General features: G+C 47.9%; 1 protein-coding gene across 1 annotated transcript in view; it reads left to right on the top strand.

Annotated features, from left to right (window-relative positions):
* Positions 1-283: 283 nt before the first annotated feature.
* WNT2 (Wnt family member 2) overlaps positions 284-19626 on the top strand; it is a 46223-nt gene continuing 26880 nt past the window's right edge. The window contains exons 1-3 of the mRNA XM_075558597.1: positions 284-545; positions 2597-2820; positions 8959-9236. Coding sequence (XP_075414712.1) covers positions 457-545; positions 2597-2820; positions 8959-9236 — 591 coding nt within the window. The 5' untranslated portion in view covers positions 284-456. The remainder of the gene's footprint in view (positions 546-2596; positions 2821-8958; positions 9237-19626) is intronic.

Genomic DNA, 19626 nt, shown 5'->3' with positions numbered 1-19626 from the left:
CCCGCGCTGGGTGCCAGGGCAGCCTCGCCGAGCCCGGGCGCGCGTGCCTGCGGCTGGCGCCCCCCGACGCGCTCGGGCCGCCGGCCGCCTCCGCGGGGGGCGGAGGGCTCCCGGGCACCGAGGCGGACCCCCGCGGGCCCCGCCGCCGCCTGCCTGCCCCTGGGCTCCCCGCGCCGCGCCCCCTCCCGCGGCGGGCGGCGGGGCGCGCGGAGGCGCGGAGCTCGGCGGGCCGCGCTCGCCGCCCGCGGGGCCTGGGCGTGGGCGCGGCGGGCGGCGTTATCGCTCGGCGGCTCGCCGGTGGAAACTTTATCAGCGGGGCTCGCCGCGCCGCCGACGGGCGGGGGGCGGGGGCGCGGCGCCGGCCGTGACGAGGCGCTCGGGCGCTGAGCGCTCTGCTCGGCACGCATGGCGCCCGCACACGGAGTCTGACCTGATGCCGACGCAAGGGGGCTCATTATGAACGCCCCTCTCGCCGGAATCTGGCCCTGGCTCCCGCTGCTCTGGGCCTGGCTCGTCCCCGTCCCCGAGGTCAGCTCTTCATGGTGGTAAGTCCGCGCGCCCACCGGGCGCAGGGCGGGGCGCGGGTGGGGGGTCTCGGCCGAGGGGAGCGGGGAACGCACCGACCCTTCCGGTGGCCGGCCGCTCCTGGCGCCCCGTCCCGAGTTCCTGGGCGCTTCCCAGCGCACCATTCCAGCTGTGACAACTCCAGAAAAGCCACATCCCCGCTCGAATGTTGGTTTATTTGGATCCAGCTGAGAAACCACAAAACCAGCCAATTTCTTATCCCGTTGAGAGATGCGCTAGCCTAGCCGTGTGTGTGTGTGTGTGTGTGTGTGTGTGTGTGTGTGTGTGTGTGTGTGTGTGTGTGTTCACTTTCACCTTGAAAACTACAATTGCCTCTCTCCCCACCCATCCCATCCCCAAACAAAAAAATCACCTCTGGATGAACCGATGGGCATGTCAGGCAGACGGGAGTTGTAGCCCCTGAAGCAGGCGATTTTGCTTAATTTCCAGTCCTTCCACATTCCTGATGCTTCACCCCAGTGGGGCGGAAAGACGCTTAAGTTCCTTTAGATCGAAACTACACCCTGGTAGCAGGCTCTGCACCCTGGGGGGCTGAAGATGTTCAGAACCTCCCCATCTCAGAGCAACGTTGCTGCTGTCTTTTGTACGCAGAATTGTCACGCTCCCCCCCCCACGCCCCTGTAAAAAAGGAACGTTGAGCAGGGACAGGTCTTAGTATTATCAGCCCCCCAGCCCCAAAGGAGAATCTCGCCCCACTCAGAAACTTCCCCCATCCTCTGGGACCTTCTGATCTTGAAGAGGGTGGAGTTGGGAGCTTCAGGACCCTCTCACCTCAAAGTTTCAGAACATTAAATAAGGATTCCGTGAGACCTGGTGAGTGTGGGCGCTTTTGAAAAGGATGTTCCTTTTGCATTGAAGAGGAAGGAGACTGGACCAAATGAAAGACTGGGGCCGGCCCCTGAGGGAGACCTTGGCCTCTTTAGCAACAGGATGATGGGAAGCCGATGGGAAAGGGAGTTCCATTCTTGCCTAAACCAGCTCAGACCAGGAAGGCGTTTAGCCTTGGCATTGCTGATTGAGGATCAAAGATTGATTTATCTCACTGGCCTTCCCCCCTGCTCCCCCTCAGTGAAATAACTATTCTGTTTTCATGGGTGTATCGACATTATTTATTGCCCCGACTTTTTGTCACATTGTCTCTCAGCTGTCACGTAAATGTATTTTTTGGAAGTCACAGCTGTAACAATTTTATGATCGTATAAAATAATGAAAAATACAAGAAAAAGACATTCCCCCTGTTCGATCGCTTCAAAAGACACCTATGGCAGCTTGGGTTATATAAAAGGTACCTTTCTAAACATTTCACAACTAATAGAGAACATCTGGGTACAGATGATGATGTAATTTTTTGTTAAAGTTTCTTTTCAAAAGTGCTCTATGGAGCTATAACACTTTGATTCTTCCAAGCATTTAGTGTCCTTACTAACAATAGAGAGATTTTTTTCCTCCCTTCCCCACCCCCCAAAAGCTTTTCTATAAAAGCCAAAGGCGCTGGGAAATGGAACTGCTGAGAGGATTCTTTAGTCAGGAAAGAGCAGAGTGTCTCCAGGAGCGGGTAACCAGCAGGTGTTGATTAGACAGATAGAGACCATTCTAAAGATACCCCTACGTTAGGTCAAATGAAAGTGAATGAAGCACTTGGAAAGATCGGGCTTTCTCCACAGCTAGGGCCAGAGATGAGAGCCCTCTTAGGAAAAGCCTTTGAAGTGTTCTCCCCGAGCAGAATGCTGAATGCTTTCCCTCTCATCCCTTTCCGGGAGGGCAAACTTTGCCTGGAATCCCCACCCCCTCGCCCTGGCCCAGCACCATCCGCTGGTGGAGGCTTCCTGGTGAGAGGCACTCAAAGACTCGCTTTGGTTTCTACCCAATCACTCGCCGTCCTGCCCGACTTGCTGCTTCTCCACTGATCTAAGCAAAGCCTTGCTCTGCTCTCCATAGATGAGGAGTGCAGGGGCAAGGAAAGGCACTCTGATTTCTTCCTGTTGCTCAGACCCTTGTGTTGGTCTCACAGGTACATGAGAGCTACGGGCACCTCCAGGGTGATGTGTGACAATGTGCCAGGCTTGGTGAGCCGCCAGCGTCAGCTGTGCCACCGACACCCGGACGTAATGCGTGCCATCGGCCTGGGGGTGGCCGAGTGGACGGCAGAATGCCAGCACCAGTTCCGACAGCACCGCTGGAACTGTAACACCCTGGAGAGAGACCACAGCCTCTTTGGGCGGGGGCTGCTCCGAAGTAAGTGCCTTGCCTCAGCCTCACCTCACAGGCTCTGCTGCCCCGCACCTGTGGGGAAGCTTAACATGCTCATCTCTGACTGCATTGTATTCAACTAAAAGCTTGTTCTGTTTGGTGGCATTTTTTCCTGCCACTCACTCACTCACTCACTCACTCACTCACTCACTCACTCACTCACTCACTCACTCACTGCTATCAAGTGGATGATCACTCACAGCAACTCTATAGTACAGGATAGAACTGCCCTGTAAAATGTCAAAGCTGTAACTGTTTTTAGGAGATTGAAGTCTCGAATTGCTTCCATGGAGCTGCTGCTGGTTTTAAACTGCTGACCTTAAAGATCGCAGCCCAGTGTGTAACCACTGCACCTCCAGAAAGGACTGGATCAATCAAGGAACGTGTCTAAAGTCTGTGAGGAAGCCAGTCTGCATCTAGTGCCTGGGGCTCTTGCCCTTCTTGTCCATCCTGTAAACCTGGCATGGCCACCGGGTGCAGACTTGATCTTTGGAGCAGGGAGGAAGCAGTCATGAAGACTCTTGACTTTTTACCTCCTCATTCGTGGGGTAGAATCTTCCCAAAGGACTTGTGCAGAAGATGGGGATGGAAGGCTCTCATGTTTTATTAGCCAAAGCTGACCATGAGTACAAAAGCTCCGTATATACTTCATCAGGATGCTCTGGCCTCCCGCCTCGCTACCTCTTCCACATAGGGAACTGTCTGTGTCCAAAGCAGTGGTTCTCAACCTTCCTAATGCCCTGACCCTTTCATACAGTTCCTCGTGTTGTGGTGACCCGCCCCCCCCCAACCATAACATGATTTGCGTTGCTACTTCATCACTGTCATTTTGCTACTGTTGTGAATTGGGCAACCCCTGTGAAAAGGTCGTTGGGCCCCCACAGGGGTCGAGACCCACAGGTTGAGAACCCGTGGTCTGAAGGGACCCTGTTTCTCCCTCCACTGTAAATTCCATCAGGGTAGGGGCTGGGCAGCCTCGTGCCTTGTCTATTGCAGAGGCCACGCATTCATTACAGCCAGTAAATGGACGGATTTGTCGTGAATGCCTAACATTTCCCAGATGCCTGTTAGGGAGTAAGGATACTTAGGGAGATAGGAGTGAGGATCATGAATATGTAGATTTCTTCTTGCATGAAGTGTTTCGTTCTAAAAATTATATAGAAGCCTCTTCAGTGTTCTGAATATGGAAAGGAACTCCCTGCTGCTGTTGGAGTCCATTTCAATTCACAGTGACCCCATGTGTCGGAATAGAACTGTCCCTGTGGATTTCTGAGGCTGTCACTCGTTACGGGAGTAGAAAGCCTCAACTTTCTCCCGCAGAGTAGCTGGTGAGTTTGAACTACTGACCTTGCAGTTAGCAGTACAACACATAACCCATTATGCCACCAGGGCTCAGGAGGTGGGCTCAAATCCACCGCCTTTGTGCTAGCAACTGAATCCTTACCTACGGCGTCCCCAGCTAGTATAAAACCAGGGGCCATTTTTGCACATCAGATCTCATCTTCAAATAATACCTGCCCGCTGGGGCCTGGTACCGTGGCCATTCTTTGAGCAACAGCACCGCCCGCTTGCTGGTGGGAAATCAAACTGAAAACAGAACGCTTATGTGCAAACCCCAGATCCAGGAAACGGCACACTTGCTTTTGCCCTTTCTGTGCCCCCAACACCCCCCCACCCCCCATTTCTAAGAAACTTGCTTGGGCTGTGCACTTGGTAATGCTTAACAGAGGGTGTTTCATGTAATCATCACAGCCCTAGGGTTTTATGAGGCCAAATGCATAACTGAACGTCTCTGAAAATCCCCCAAGGGCGTAGTGCCCTTACTCTTCAAGTATCCCTAAAGTTAAATTTACTGCGATATTCTGCAATTTTATTCTCCACCTTAAGAACTGTGTTCTTCTGCATTCCTCTTGGAGTTTCGATATGACATCACAGATATTTGAAAGGTCAGTGGTAAATTTCAGCTACGTAGAATGTCAGACTTCGCCTCGATGAGCTCACCCGTAAATCCATTCAAGGGCGGACCTTGTTAAAGAGAGTTTGGCAAATATCTTGGACTGTGTGATGCGCAGACCCTTCCATGGTGCTTAAAACACGGAAGGAATGTTCGATTTCAGAGCGAGCGCTCACAACTGTCTCCCAGTGATGTATAAACTGCCTGCCCATGTTTATAAAGCATTCATATCTAGATGCTGTCTCTGGAAGTCTGTGGATGTCACAAATCAAAGGAGGCAGTTTTCACCAGCGGTCCTGAAGAGCACAGATCCGCCAAACTGGGAAGTCATTCATAAGATCTTAGCTTATCCTCGGCAAGGCTCGTTTCTGCTCGCAACTGGAGAGCTGCGGAGAGGGAGGAGGCTTGACCCAGGGCAAACGTAACCAGCTTGATTTTGTCCAAGGCCCTAGGTGAAGAAGAAATTTCCGCTTGCGCTTCCTTCAGCTGTCTCACAGGTGACGGTGATGCTGGTGGCTTTGCCAAAGGACCCCAAGCCGAACCCAGCGGGCTACACCATTTCCCCCCCATTCATTGTAGGAGGTCAGCTTTCCCTTCTGGGCATTTGTGCAAACTCTGGTGACTGTTGGTGATGATTTGGTGTTGAATATGGAGGGCTGAGTTTGGCCTAAATCAACTGCTTGCAGGGGAGTGCCCATCTCTGTTTTGTGCAGAACCCTACCGCCCTTCTAGATGAATCGGAACAGCAAAGGGCAGCCCTGCCAGAGCCCCTGGCCTTTTCTCCAGGGCTCACGGCCTGCGAGGAAAGGACCACACCCACCTTTTCTGATTGAGAGAGTCAGAGGAAAAGAGAGGGGTTTTTAGGAACAGTTGTCATTCACTCAACAAACCCATCAGGAGCAGAGAAACCTGACACCCGTAAACCTGACACTAGTATACCCCACAGGCCTCCTCAAAGAATATGCCTCCAGAATTCTAGAATAAGTCCTCAACCCCAAAGTGATTAGGTCACATCTTGGCAATTCTCAGTCACCTAAGCCAGCATTTTAAAGAGAGCTGGACACGCCATAGCCCTCAAGACACCCTATCTTCTAATGCCTTACCCTTCCAGACGACCGTTCTCGCCTGCCTCCAATTGAAATACTCCAAGAGGAGGCATGCGTACACACTTAGCAGCCAGTGTCGGACTTCATCTCCGTCTGAAATTTGGAGAGACTTTGAAAGGAACACACCAGGAAGTATACAAATCACCATTTAGATTTGAATTTGAGAGCATTTTCTAATAGCTTTCAATAGAGCCCATTTTTTCTGAGACCCATTCTTACCAAGCCAAGTGTTGAAATGCACTACTATTTCACACATAGCCTCTAAGTGATTCATCTAAGACACTGAATTAAAAACATCTTAAGGCTGTATCTACATGATACCAAAACATCTGGAGGTGAAATGAAAAGTTTAGTCAATGTGCTAAATTTTTAAAATAAATAATCCCTGGCTGCCTAGCAAAGTGTTTGAACAGTAAATGACAAGAATTTATATTGATATTTTTGCTTTGGAAACTATTTCTGAAATGAAGCAGATTTTCTGTTTTTTTTCTCTTTTTTTGCCTTTAGTTGACGAGTTCGTTTAATTGTTAACAAATTACACAAGAATGAATTCTTTTTTTAAATCGTTTTATTGGGGGCTGGTACAACTCTTATCACAATCCATACATACAGCAAGGATGAATTCTGATCCCAACATGATTTCCTCCACTCGCTTTCAGGGAGCTCTGGTGGTATAGTGAGCCACTCACCACAAGGTCAGCCCTTCAAGCACACCAGCTGCTACACCGGGCTGGAGAAAACAGACCGTCAAGAGCTAGGCTGGGGAACTCACCTGGGGCAGTTTGACTCTGTTCTCCAGGCGCTGTGACTCAGAATTGACAGGATGGCAGTGAGTTTGCTAGTGTCAATCTCCCACACCTTTTCCCTGGTCGACCACCTTGAGAAATGGCTCTCATGTCCCCTTTGAAAAATAGTGTAAGAAGTATTATCTAACTCAAATGGCTGTGAATGGTCCTCCTCCAGTTCTTGCTCTCGTGTGTGCACACTGCCCCGTAGGTGTGAAGCCAAGCTTTCGCGATTACATAGGCTAACTACAGACAAGGTTCTTTTCTAAAGTCTAAAATGGTATCATAAAAAAAACATCTCAGTGCCACTACCAGCGTCAGGTACTTAGCATCTAGTCGCCTTAATTTGGTAAACACCTCAATTCTACTTTGAAAAGCTATGATCCTGGTAAGAAATGGGCGCTTGCAGCCTTCCAGACAGCCCCCACGGCCACCACCTTGCTCCCTGGAGAGTGTCACTGCTACCTACCTACGGCAGAGGTACAGGCCGGCTAATTGACTTCCCCTGGCTCGGGGGCCTGATGGATTCCTTGCTTGCTAGCTGGAGGTTCTGGGGAGGTATTTTTTGAAGGCTGAGGTAAGTGCCATTTAATATGATGTAGATGTATTTTTTCTTTTTAATAATGTGACCAGCAGAACAAATATTGCAAGGGACGTGTAATAAATTTTAACACGGAGAGACAGGCGGCAGCGTATGAACTTCCGTGCCAAAAGCTCCTCCCAGCCGTGTAGTTCAAAAGTCACTCATCTTGACGTATCGAATCTCCGAGTGACACTGTGTTCTGCCTCTCACTGGCACTGGCTGGTTCCCTTCCTATTTTGATTGTGAATATATCTGCTGCGGGAACCATTAATAAAGAAGCACGCTAATAACAATGAAATACAGCCTCACTTGAAAAACGAGGTGTCCACGGACCCTAAAGAGCCTTATATCTGTCACTGTACCACAACACCGTGTTATGAGTTAGTACCGATTATTAAAATAATTTAATGTCGTTACTGCGCTGCAGTATGCCCCTTTCAGCCTGCCAGTGAAAGTAGCCTGCACGCTAATAAAGAACCTTCTAAGAGCACCCCTAAGGGTTCGCGCCCAAGCCTAATTATCGGCGGTGAATTCGTTTCCCTTCCAGAAAAGCCCAAGAAACGCGTTCACTCTCTTTGCCCCAACACCAGTGATTAGGTGTTCCAGAAGGAAGCAAACCCACCTTCATAGTCAGACGTCGTCTGTGACTCAAGGACGTGCCTTCAGCAGGCTCGCAGGGACTTGCGAAAGCTGATGCGGAGCCCAGGCTCTGTACTGCAGGTTCACGGGGATGTGTGGGACGGGAGTGCACACAGGAGGGGACCGGTTACGGAACTCTCTTCCTACAGAAGCGCCTGGATTGCTTGGAATTCCGTAGTACACTCTTGATCCTTTAGATGTGGGGTAGGGCCTTCCGTGATGCCAGGAGGTTGGAAAGCATTTTCTGAGCGCAGATGTCATCTTAGGAATGCCAACATGTATCCGGGGAGTGTCAGATTATAGACCACCATCTTCTTGGCTGGGGCGGCTGGTGAACGCACCCAGCTGGGATCTTGGAAGGTGGAGGCGTGAGCTTCAGGAGGCTCTGCAGCAGAGCATCCTGGGTCTACTTCTGGAAAAGCAGCCACTGAAAGCAGTAGGCTGGTGCTCCTCCGCCACTCATGGGGTCTCCAGGCGTTGAAATCACTGCCACTGCTGTCTGTCTGTCTGTTTCCCCTTGATCTTCTCTTACAGATGAAGCAATGAGGCTAAGAGGGGTGATGGTTCCCTCTCCTACAGCATTTTGGGGTGGCCTTAAAGCAGTGCTTCTCAGCCCTCCTAAGGCCGTGACCCTTTCATACAGTTCATGGTGTGGTGACCCCCAACCATAACATCATTTGCGTTGCTACTTCATCACTGCCATTTTGCTACTGTTATGAATCGGGTGACCCCTGTGAAAGGGTCGTTTGACCCCCCAAAGGGGTCACGACCCACAGGTTGAGAACCGCTGCCTTCAAGGATCGTGCGTGCGTAGATAAACTGAATTAGCCAGAAGCTGAGCCAAGGCAGTCTTTTGCTTCACTTCCTGGTTTATTCTGTATGCATTTTAAGATGTCATTTGGATGCCAATATTGGCCCAAAACCCATCCCTTGCAGGCGATGCCAGAACCCCTTTGTCCGGAGGCAGGTTCATTGATTGTGTAAGCAGCCCTCGTGTGCAAGTTCTTCAGCACACGCCATGCCAGACCCCTTTTAAGAAAAGCATTTTTGTTTCAGGTAGTCGGGAGTCTGCCTTTGTTTACGCCATCTCCTCAGCCGGAGTTGTATTTGCTATCACCAGGGCCTGTAGCCAAGGAGAGTTAAAGTCCTGTTCCTGTGACCCAAAGAAGAAGGGCACTGCCCAGGACAGCAAGGGCACTTTCGACTGGGGTGGCTGCAGCGACAACATCAACTATGGGGTCAAGTTTGCCCGCGCCTTTGTGGACGCCAAGGAGAAAAAAGGGAAGGACGCCAGAGCGCTGATGAATCTGCACAACAGCCGAGCCGGCAGGAAGGTAGGGCCCAGCCTGGGCGCGTTGCGGACCTCCGGCCTTTCCTTCCAGGGCCCTAGGGTCCACAAGCTGCTGCAGAGTCCCACCTTTCCACTGCCCTCCTCCCCCGCCCCGTCGGTCCTCCCTGTTCCCTCCAGCTGGGTTGAGCTATCCCACGACCGAGCTGACGGAGTCCACCCATTGCTCTGGCCATTGCGTTTAGCCAAGTGTTTTCTGGTACCATTAGATGGAGAATAGACTCTGTGTGTTAGGACATGGCCTCCACCCCGCGCTGGGGCTTGTGCCATCCTCTCCAATACTTTCTGTGAAGGCAGTTCATGGGTGCACCTGCGTCTCATTCTGAACCGCATTTTGTAGTTTCCCGGGCTGCGTGAGGAAGTGGAGGAAGTTGACGGGCCTGACGGGATCCTCCGGCCAATTGCCCTTTCGCCCTCATCAGCCTCTGGACCGTGGGGTTAGGGTCAGCATTCCTCCCCAGTCCCCATTGGTTAGATGAGAAAACTGTGGTCCTCGAGGGGCTCAAGTCCATGCGACGATCTTCGGTGTCAACTCCTAAGCCAGGGTGCTTTGGTCGAGGATTAAACCATTGCAGGCCAGCCTTCAGACCCACCGCTTAGCCACACCTGCTTACATGGAGACAGGAGCCCTGAGCAGACTAACTGGAACATCTAAGTGGTGTGCTTCATGCCTGTGCATTGGAAGCCCAGAGTGGCTGGCCGATCAAATAGTGAGTCTGCTCATTCTAGAGTTACTCATCTGTCATGGGAACAAGATCACCACGACGTTTTCTTTGATCGTCACAACATAAAGAATGTACGTGATGTTAACGTGTAAAGAAAGATCGGTGTAACATCGAAAGGACCCTAGAAAGACAGGGGTGCATTAATAGGAGAAAGAATAAACAAGAAGGCAGCGTCATTGGGGGTGGAAATCCTTTGAAGAGACTCCGTGGAGGCTCAGATCACTTCAAGGACGCTAGAGGGACGGGCTCTTGCTTAGCACGCAGAGTGAGATGAGTGTGGCCCGAACTGTTTACAAACAGGGCCTTCCTTGAACTCGAAAGCCCGCCATTCCTTGTTTTCATGAATTTATGGACAGAGAGTGACGACTGCCAAGAATATAGCCCACGGTTGTGCAATCCTACAGCGTTTGGCGATTACTGTTTGTGCAATGGTTTGGATAAGAAGGGGGAAGTCTTTTTTTCCTTGCATTGACCTTTGCCTCCACACTGATGCGGCATGTGTAAGTTCAAGTGTGGTGTCTTTGATAAGAGTGTGCTGCCTAATGAGCACTCTGAGGCGAGTGGACAAGATAGAGGCCTCCCATCACACACACATCTCTGAGAGCATGTGGACTTATCAAAACACATGCTACTTTTGCTTACTGGCTCAATCGACATTGAATGTTTCAACTCTTCAAGACAATAGATCTGGGCTATTATATGTTAGGGTCTGAATAACCATGGACTTTTAATGTGAATCTTGACTTTGTGGAGGTGAACAGCTGTCAGGCCTCAGATATTCTCCTGCCCACTCTGTAGAATTCAGGAGGCTACTTTTGATTGGAATAAAAGTGCACACACTGACTTTTTAAAATGTGGCTTTAATTAATGGTGGGTGGGCAGTCTTGTTCAAGGAGATGCATGATGTCAGTGAATATGAACTTTAATGAGAGTAAATGTATCGAGATAAACATGCGTCTCTAATTCTCTTCTTGCAGTCATTAGACCCCCAGTCTCAACTCCCCCTTCGTAGCAGCAGAAGGTCTGTGGAATGAAATGAAAACAGGCTGGGCTGGGGTTTGAAGGCAGACCTCCTAAACTAAGTAAGCTTCTAACCAGCTCGTTTCTAGAAAAATCCAGTCTCTCAGGGTTGACAGCAGTATCAGCTCATTTTTATGTTCTCTGCGCTTCTCGGTATTTTCCAAAGCGTCCAGTGTGAGCATCTGCTTTTTTAAATCAGGAGGAGGAAACCCAGTCCGTTTCATTAAAAAAAATTGAAATCATCTATCCCAGGATTGCTCCATTAGGCAGTACCTCAAGTCCACAGTCACCACTGCTGTTTACAGCGGGCCTTCCTCACCTGCCCACCAATAGTTGAACCGTTGTAATTCACTTCGATAGCCGCTGGCCAGAGCACCCTCATGTGTCTTTGCGCTGTAACATCATTTTAGGTCCTAGAGAGTCAGTCTTTTCTTTAAATCACACTTTGCACTAGCAGTTCTCAACCTGTGGGTCACGACCCCTTTGGGGTTGTAATGACCAGGGGTCGCCTAATTCAGAGCAGTAGCAGAATGACTGATGAAGTAGCAATGCAAACTGTGTTATGGTTGGGGGCACCACCACCTGAGGGACTGTGAAAGAGTCGCGGAATTAGGGAGATGGAGGGCAGCGGCTGATGTAGATGATGGGAGCCCCCCGGTGACATCATGGGTGACAGGTTGGGCTGCTAACCACAAGGTCACTGCCGATCCACCAGCCGCTCAGAGAGAGAAAGATGAGGCTCTTTGCTCCAGTAAAGATTGACAGCCTTGGACACACGCCGAGACTTGGACTTGACTTGAGCCGCAATGGGTTTTGCTTTTTATTCCTTCAACAGAAGAGTTAATGATATTTTTTTCTTTTCATATTGACTTGAAGACTCGTCCTAAAATTGAGTCTAGTCTTCCACCCCCAAGTAAGACAACCAACGATCGAGGTCTAAAAAGATAGGTCCACCCTAAAACAGACATAACATGAAGAAAATTCCATACTTTCTCTCAGTAACCCTTCTTAAGGCTTCAGAAGGCATTCTGTGAGAAGTCTAAAGTGTATTTTAAGTCATGCTTAAATAGATGCCAAGTGAAAAACTACCTGGTCAGTATCCACCATCTATTCCTCTTCATGAGCCTGAAAATGTATTGAAATCAGTTTTCTCCTTCCTGTAGATGAAATAATCCACAGGCCCCCTTTGACCTTTTTTAAGAGGATCTATATCAAAACTATCTTTGTGTAGAATTCACTTCTACCCTTCAATCCCTGGAAATTTCTGTATAAGAATAGGAATGTCATACAATTCTCTCCAGAAAAGTAATTTCTTCTTATATTGAGTGAAGAGCTAGGGAATCAAAAGGGTGGAGCCTGGTCTTCCAAACAGCATGACTGTTAAGTCCTAAAAGGAGAAGTCAACCTTTTTTCAAAGAAGCCCGGGAGGCTTGCTGGGTTGTACATTGGACTGCTAGCCACAAGGTCAGTAGTTTGAACCTACCACCCGCTCCAGGGGACAAAGATATGCTTTCTGCTCCCTTAAAAGATGTATATCTTCGGAAACCTACAGTGGCAGTTCTACTCTGTCCTATGAGGTTACTAGGAGTTTGAATCCACATGAGGGCAATGAGTTTGGGGTTTACACTGTTTCAATGGAATACAATCAGCAGAAAATCCCGTACCTGCTCTCAGCAGCCCTTTGTGGGTCTAAAGAAGCCATTCTGTGAAAACTTTAAAAAAATATATTTAAAATGGAGTTTCATCTGTATTTTAGAAGTTTAAATCCAAAGAGGATGGAGAGAAGGTGGGGTAGAAAGGGGGAACCGATTACAAGGATCTACGTATAAACCCCTCCTTGAGGGATGGACAACAGTAAAATGGGTGAAGGGAGACATTGGACAGTGTAAGATAAGAAAAAATAATTATAAATTATCAAGACTTCATGGGGGGGGGCAGGGAAGGAGGGGAAAAATTAGGAGCTGATACCAAGGGCTCAATTAGAAAGCAAATGTTTTGAAATGATGGCAACAGATGTGCTTGACACAATGGAGGTCTGTATGGGTTGTGATAAGTGTGTGTGAGCCCCCAGTAAAGTGATTTTAAAAATGGAGTCGGGGAGAGAAGTAGCCTATACTTGGAAGACCATTCAGTAGACAATGGAGCCCCTGAGCCCAAGGGCCATTTTGCTGAGGAGCTGAGCGTTCTGGTGTTGGAGCCGGAGATCACGATGTCTTGGGGCTGGGATGGCTAGGGGACTGCTTTAAGAGAAAGACAGTGGAGCAGAAAGCCCACCGTGGAGATGGGGCTCAGAACTGAGAGTCTGGGGAGCTGCAGCTCTGCTGAGGTGTGAGGCTGTGGCCAACTTCAAAGACCCCAGGACGGCCGTGAACAATGCCGGGCAAACTGAGTACCATATCTACTCGAGTGTAAGCCACTCGAGTATCAGTCAAGGCACCTAATCTGACCACAAAAACTGCATACAAATGTGCTGAAAAACTCGGCTCATACCTGAGTATATTCAGTGTATGGCCCTCTAGTCTGAATGCTAGATTTCATCAGAGTTCAAACATCCTGTCGTAGCATTGTTTTAATGACTTAAGAAATAGATTTTTCTAGGAAAATTATTTTAAAAAGGTTGTATCTCCTTGAATTTTGTTTGAATAGATCAAGGAATACATGAAGCGTCCTGTTGTTTATTAATCAACTAGGAGGGACATATGTCAACCGTGTGGTTATTTATATGACCACCTTGATGGTTGATTTTCTTATTGGCTGCTTCCCTCCTGAGGAGTGCTCAGCTCCTGATGTCAGGAGGCTGGACTCTGCTTGAGGAGACTGGCGCTGACTCTTCAGCCTGGCCTTGAGGAAGGTACTCAGCTGTGCTGCTGTTAGATGCTGGCTCCTGGGACCCGGTGTGACAGCGTAGTCCTGCTCCATAGGGTTTCCTAGGCTGTCATCCTTGCCGGGACAGATCACCAGATCTTATCTCTGGTGGAGCTGTTGGCACTTAACCACCGGCAGTTAGCAGTTCAGCACCAACCAGGACTGCCATATCAAATACAGAATGCCAGGTTAAGTAAATTTGCGAAAAAATTCAGATTTCGCTAAACCTCTTGCGTTTTCATTTGCTACTTCTGGCGACCCATTTAGACATCAGTTTTCTCATAGGCAAAGCCTGGGAGAGTAGCAGACCGTACCACTTAGACTGGCTTGGACCCGGATGGGGAGAAGTTTGGAGTGCAGGGGATGCAGAGTTGCTGAGTCATGTGCTGTCCAAACAAATAGTACCCTAGATTAGTGGACTCATGAGCATGGCCCCTGGACACTGGGATAAAGGAGGCACGTCTCAGTACCAGCTATAGGAGATGCCTCAAAGTCAACAGACTCAGTTATCAGACAAGATGTAAGCCTATTGTTCTTATTAGTTACCTGAGCCAGCTCCAAATCATGGCAACCTGATATCAACAGTCTGAAATGGACCATTTGCACATCATTGGTTAAACCCGGTGTTGTAGTCAGTGTGTATTTTTAGTGCCTTCCAACCTTGGGGATTCTTCTTGAACCACTACATCAAACAAATTTTGGTCATATCCCAGAGGGTTTTCATTGGCTTATTTCTGGAGGAAGATTACCAAGCCTTTCTTCCTAGTGTTAGTCTGGAAGCACTACTGAAACCTGTCCATCCTGGTGACCCTGTTGGTATATGAAACACCAGAGGACTAGCTTCTAGCATTGCAGCAACAGACAAGTGACCAAAGTACAGCAAACTTCCAGATGAGCGTTAAGAGACACGCATGCCCTTACGTGACAGGCTAGTAAACTTAGATTCTAGGAAAAACTTTGAAAGATCGATCTTTCAATGCGCTTTACACAATAATAGGTTAAAAAAATAAATGAATAAATAAATAAATGAATGAATGAATAAAATAAATCTTTTTATTGGGGCTCATAAGGCTCTTATCACAATCTGTGCATACATCAAATGAGCAAAGCACCCTTATACATTGGTTGCACTCATCACTCTCATAATTCACCTTCCACTTGGGTTCCTGGAATCAGCTCGGTTTCCCTTTTTTTCCCCCCATCCCCCTCCCTCCCCGATCCCACCCCTGGTCCCTTGATAGTTTATAAGTGAGGCATGATTAAGAAGAAATCACACATCCTTAAAAAGAGAAACTCGTTGCTGGAAAATGACATCATGCTTCGTAAAGTAGAGGGGCAGCAAGAGAGAGGCCTTCAACGGGATGGAATGACCGGGTGACTGCCACCAGGAGCTCAACCACAGGCCTATTGTGAGATGATGGTGCCAGACCGGCAGTGTTTCCCCTGGTTGTTCACGGAGTCGCTATGAGTTGGAACCAGCGCCATGGCACCTGGCAACAACAGTAACATCAGTGTGAGTGCAGAGTTGAGCTAAACCTGCTGCTTCTGTGAACAGGAAAACAACAGCAAACCTCCGCCTCCCGTCAAGAGCCGTGAAGACCTTTTTGAGCAGTAGTATGCAGAGCTCCTCAGTAGATCCTTCATCTGCGACTGGTCTGCTTAGTGCGCAAAAGTAAAATGGATTTTGGAAAAGTAGATCAGTTCTGCCAGCCCCGCCTCTGTCTTTCTGGACCCCAAATAGCAAGTGCGTGATCCTATAGACCTTAATATGACACATGAATCAAACACTAACCAGAATTTCAGTTCCCAAACAGGGAATAACTCTTAACAAAATTGTTACGGTTCCATGTACAGTTCTATTATTAATGGGAAATGTTTGTTTAAATTGGGCTCATTAGTCAATATGAATTATTATATATATGGTTGGTCCACGGTAATGTTCTTGAATTCTACAAATGTACATTCCACACCTTATATTTTCTAGCCAAACCAAGCCCACCCGCATTCAATGTTTTTAAAGAATGACAGTGCTCAAAAAATCACAATGTCTTGTTTAAGTTAATAAATGATTGCATAAGAGAGTCAACTGCACAGTTTGCCAATAAATATTCCTTGTTTTCTTAGCTCCAGGGCAAACGTGTTTGAAAGGTAGAAGCGGGTCCAATTCTCAGTAACACCTGTCTTAGAGACGTGAACCTGTCAAAGGGATTTAATTGTTAATAAATGTACCTGGCTTTAAGCCAGACCCTCCAAATTAAATAATATGATTTTAATGTATGTTTCCCTCAGGAAAACTGATTTAGGACCAGAAATGTTGCCTTGTGCAATACTTCCAACTAAAATGCAAAACGAGATCACTTCTTTCAATGCTGAAGTTTAACTGAAAATGTTCTCAGGCATGATCAGTTGGTAAGATGGCATTTATTTCACAGAGAATGTAGGAATTACCTTCTTTTTTTAACAGGAAGGGAATCTGTAGGGTTCATAACTTAACAAAATATTGGTCCCCAGAAGGAGCGCATTCACATGTTCCACACAGAAAACTTGGGGAGGCATCCTGGGGTTGCTTGGCTTTTATGCTAATTTCTCACTCACCAGCATGCAGATCTTGCTGGTCCGTCATCCCCATCCATGTCACTGGTGTTCTTAAATGCCTCTACTCTGCTTCATTCTAAAACAGGAAATGGTTCTCCAAGGATTACCGTTTATTTGATTAAATTCAGAAGAATGAAAGGGGAAATGCCGAAAATTGTAGGGAAAAAACACTCCAGAAGAAAAAGCAATAATTAAAGAAGAAGAGAACTTTTAAACATTGTATTAGTCTTGTCTCGGACTCACAAAGATACAACTAATTTTTTAAAAGCAAGACATGGATCCTTTGAAAAAGTGATAACTAGAGAACAAGAAAGAACTTGGGAGAGAAAGCCAAAGAAATCTTAGAAAGTAAAACAAGCCTCCTACTGCCTCATCTCAAAGCCCGCTACATTGCCCAGGAGTCTGGTACTGCCTTCTGCTGGTCCCATGACAGACATGGAGACCAATGGAACAAAAATTGAGAATAAAACAATAAATCTATCTGAGAAGGACAGCTGATCTTCCACAAAGGGTTGACATCCACGAAGTCTTTTTTTTATTTTTTTACATTTTATTAGGGGCTCATACAACTCTTATCACAATCCATACATATACATACATCAATTGTATAAAGCACATCCGTACATTCTTTGCCCTAATCATTTTCTTTCTTTTTTTTTAAATCTTTTTATTGGGGCTCATAAGGCTCTTATCACAATCTGTGCATACATCAAATGAGCAAAGTACCCTTATACATTCGTTGCACTCATCATTCTCATAATTCACCTTCCACTTGGGTTCCTGGAATCAGCTCGGTTTCCCTTTTTTCCCCCCATCCCCCTCCCTCCCCGATCCCACCCCTGGTCCCTTGATAGTTTATAAATAATTATTATATCTTATCTTACACTCCCCGGCGTCTCCCCTCACCCGCCTCCCCCTTGACAATCTGCCAGAGAGGAGGTTACACATAGATCTCAGAGATCGGTTCTCCCTTTCTACACCCCCTTCCCTCCTGGTGTCGCCACTCCCACCGCTGGTGTTGAAGGGTTCGTCTGTCCTAGATTCCCTGTGCCTCCAGATCCCCACTGCACCGCTGTACAACCTCTGGTACAACCAGGTCCGCAAGGCAAGGTAGGATTGGGGTCATGATGATTGGGAGGGAAGGAAGCGTTCAGGAACTAGAGGAAGGTTTTGAGTTTCATTGTTGTTACACTGAACCCTGTGTGGCCCATCTCCTCCTCACTACCCCTCTGGAAGGGGTGTTCAGCTCTCTACAGGTGGGCATTGGGTCCCCATCATGCACTCCCCCTCTTTCACGGTGATGTGATTCTCACCACCACCCCACCTTTGATGTTGGAGACCTGGTCTCCTCTGTCCTTCATGGTCACCTATGTTGGTGTGCTGCTTCCGTGTGGGCTCGGTTGCTTCTGGGCTAGATGGCCGCTTGTTTGCTTTCAAGCCTTTAAGTCCCCAGACGCTATATCTCTCAGTAGCCGGGCACCATCCGCCTTCTTCACCACACTTGCTTATGCACACTTTCATCTTCAGCCATTATGTGAGGAAGGTGATCACACAAGGATTGTTTTTGTTCCTTTGTATCTGCTACATGGTCCATTCAACACCTTGTGTTCGCTTAGGCCGTGTGCTTCTTCTCTGTGGGCTTTGTTGCTTCTGAGCTAGATGGCCGCTTACTTGCCTTCAAGCCTTTAAGACCCCAGACGCTATATCTTTTCTTGATAGCCGGGCACCATCAGCTTTCTTCACCACATTTGCTTACACACACGGCTGTCTTCAGTGATCATGTCGGGAAGATGGGTATCCTGCAATGGCTGCTTAGCAGGGCGAGGTGCTATTGTATTGGGGGATTGTGCATGAGGAGGCCCAATGTCCATCTCGAAGTCTTTTTAACAAGCGGTGCTGGCAAAACTGGACATCCATTTACAGGATGTAAACTTCATCTTAAACTGAAAACTAGGATTCATGGAAGAAAAACTAAAAGACAGTGATAGGGGCCCCAATACCCAGTAAACTAGATAACTGGGGCTATCTGAAACTTACATACTTATTATGCTCAGATGTTTAGCAAGGGAATAACAAAGAACCTAGAAATCGGGTGGTGGGATTATGGTAATGATTTGTCAGACAAGTGCCTAGTCTAAAATTTATAGAAAACTCCAGCATCTCACCCAAACTAACCATCTGATTTTAAAATGGGCAAAGGACATGAACAGACTCCTCACCAAAGACATTCAGGCAGCTGCCAAACACAAGAGATGCTTGTGCAGTCATAAGTCATTCCCAGACAAAACTCCCTGTCCTCCAGTCTGTCCCTACGGGACAGAGTACAACCAACCATTCCACAGGATTTCTGAGACAAAGTCTTTGCCTCAGAGCTGGGAGCAGCGAGCCTTATCACCCCTTCCCCCCCACCCTAGTGGCTGAACCACTGCCTAACCCTATGCTACCTGGCTGCTGAGTAGCCATGACCCAAAGACAGACTCGTCAATGTTAACCCATACTGACCCTATTGGACACGGTAGACTTCCCCTTTGGCTTTCCAAGATTTGTAACTCTGAGGTGCAGCCAGGCATTTCAGACTGCTGGCCTCCTGATTAGCAGCCCAATGCGTGACTGCTCCATCACCAGAGCTCCATGATTACAGATGTGCATCAAAGCCACAATGAGATACCATCTCACCCCAGCGATGATGGCACCAGCTTTGAAAAATGCAGAAGCATTCTAGCAAGACTGTGTGGAGATTGGAAATCTCATACCACGTTGTTGGGATTATAAAATGGTGTCACAACTAAGGAAAATTGTCATTTTCTTCAAAAGCTAGAGATAGAAACAGTATATCATTCATCCATCCCACTCCTAGGAATACATCCTAGAGATATAAGGGCTATGGTATGAATAGACATGCACACTCACGTTCATCGCAGTATTATTCTCAATAGAAAAGTGACAGAACCCCCCTAAGTATCCATCAAAAGATAAACGAATAAACAAACTGTGATGCGTACATGCAGTCGAATATTATGCAGTGGTTCAAGAACAATGACGAGTTCATGAGTGAACTCATAACATGGATGAATCTGGAGGACAGGATGTTGTATGGAATAAGTCAAGTATACAAGGACAGATACTGCATGAGACCACTGTTATAAAAAGTCCAGAATAGGTTTGTACACA

This window comes from Tenrec ecaudatus, chromosome 9 (genome assembly GCF_050624435.1).
Source record: "Tenrec ecaudatus isolate mTenEca1 chromosome 9, mTenEca1.hap1, whole genome shotgun sequence".
Classification (NCBI taxonomy): domain Eukaryota; kingdom Metazoa; phylum Chordata; class Mammalia; order Afrosoricida; family Tenrecidae; genus Tenrec; species Tenrec ecaudatus.
The sequence above is the reverse complement of the archived record's forward strand: the minus strand, read 5'-3'. Positions and strand labels throughout refer to the sequence as shown.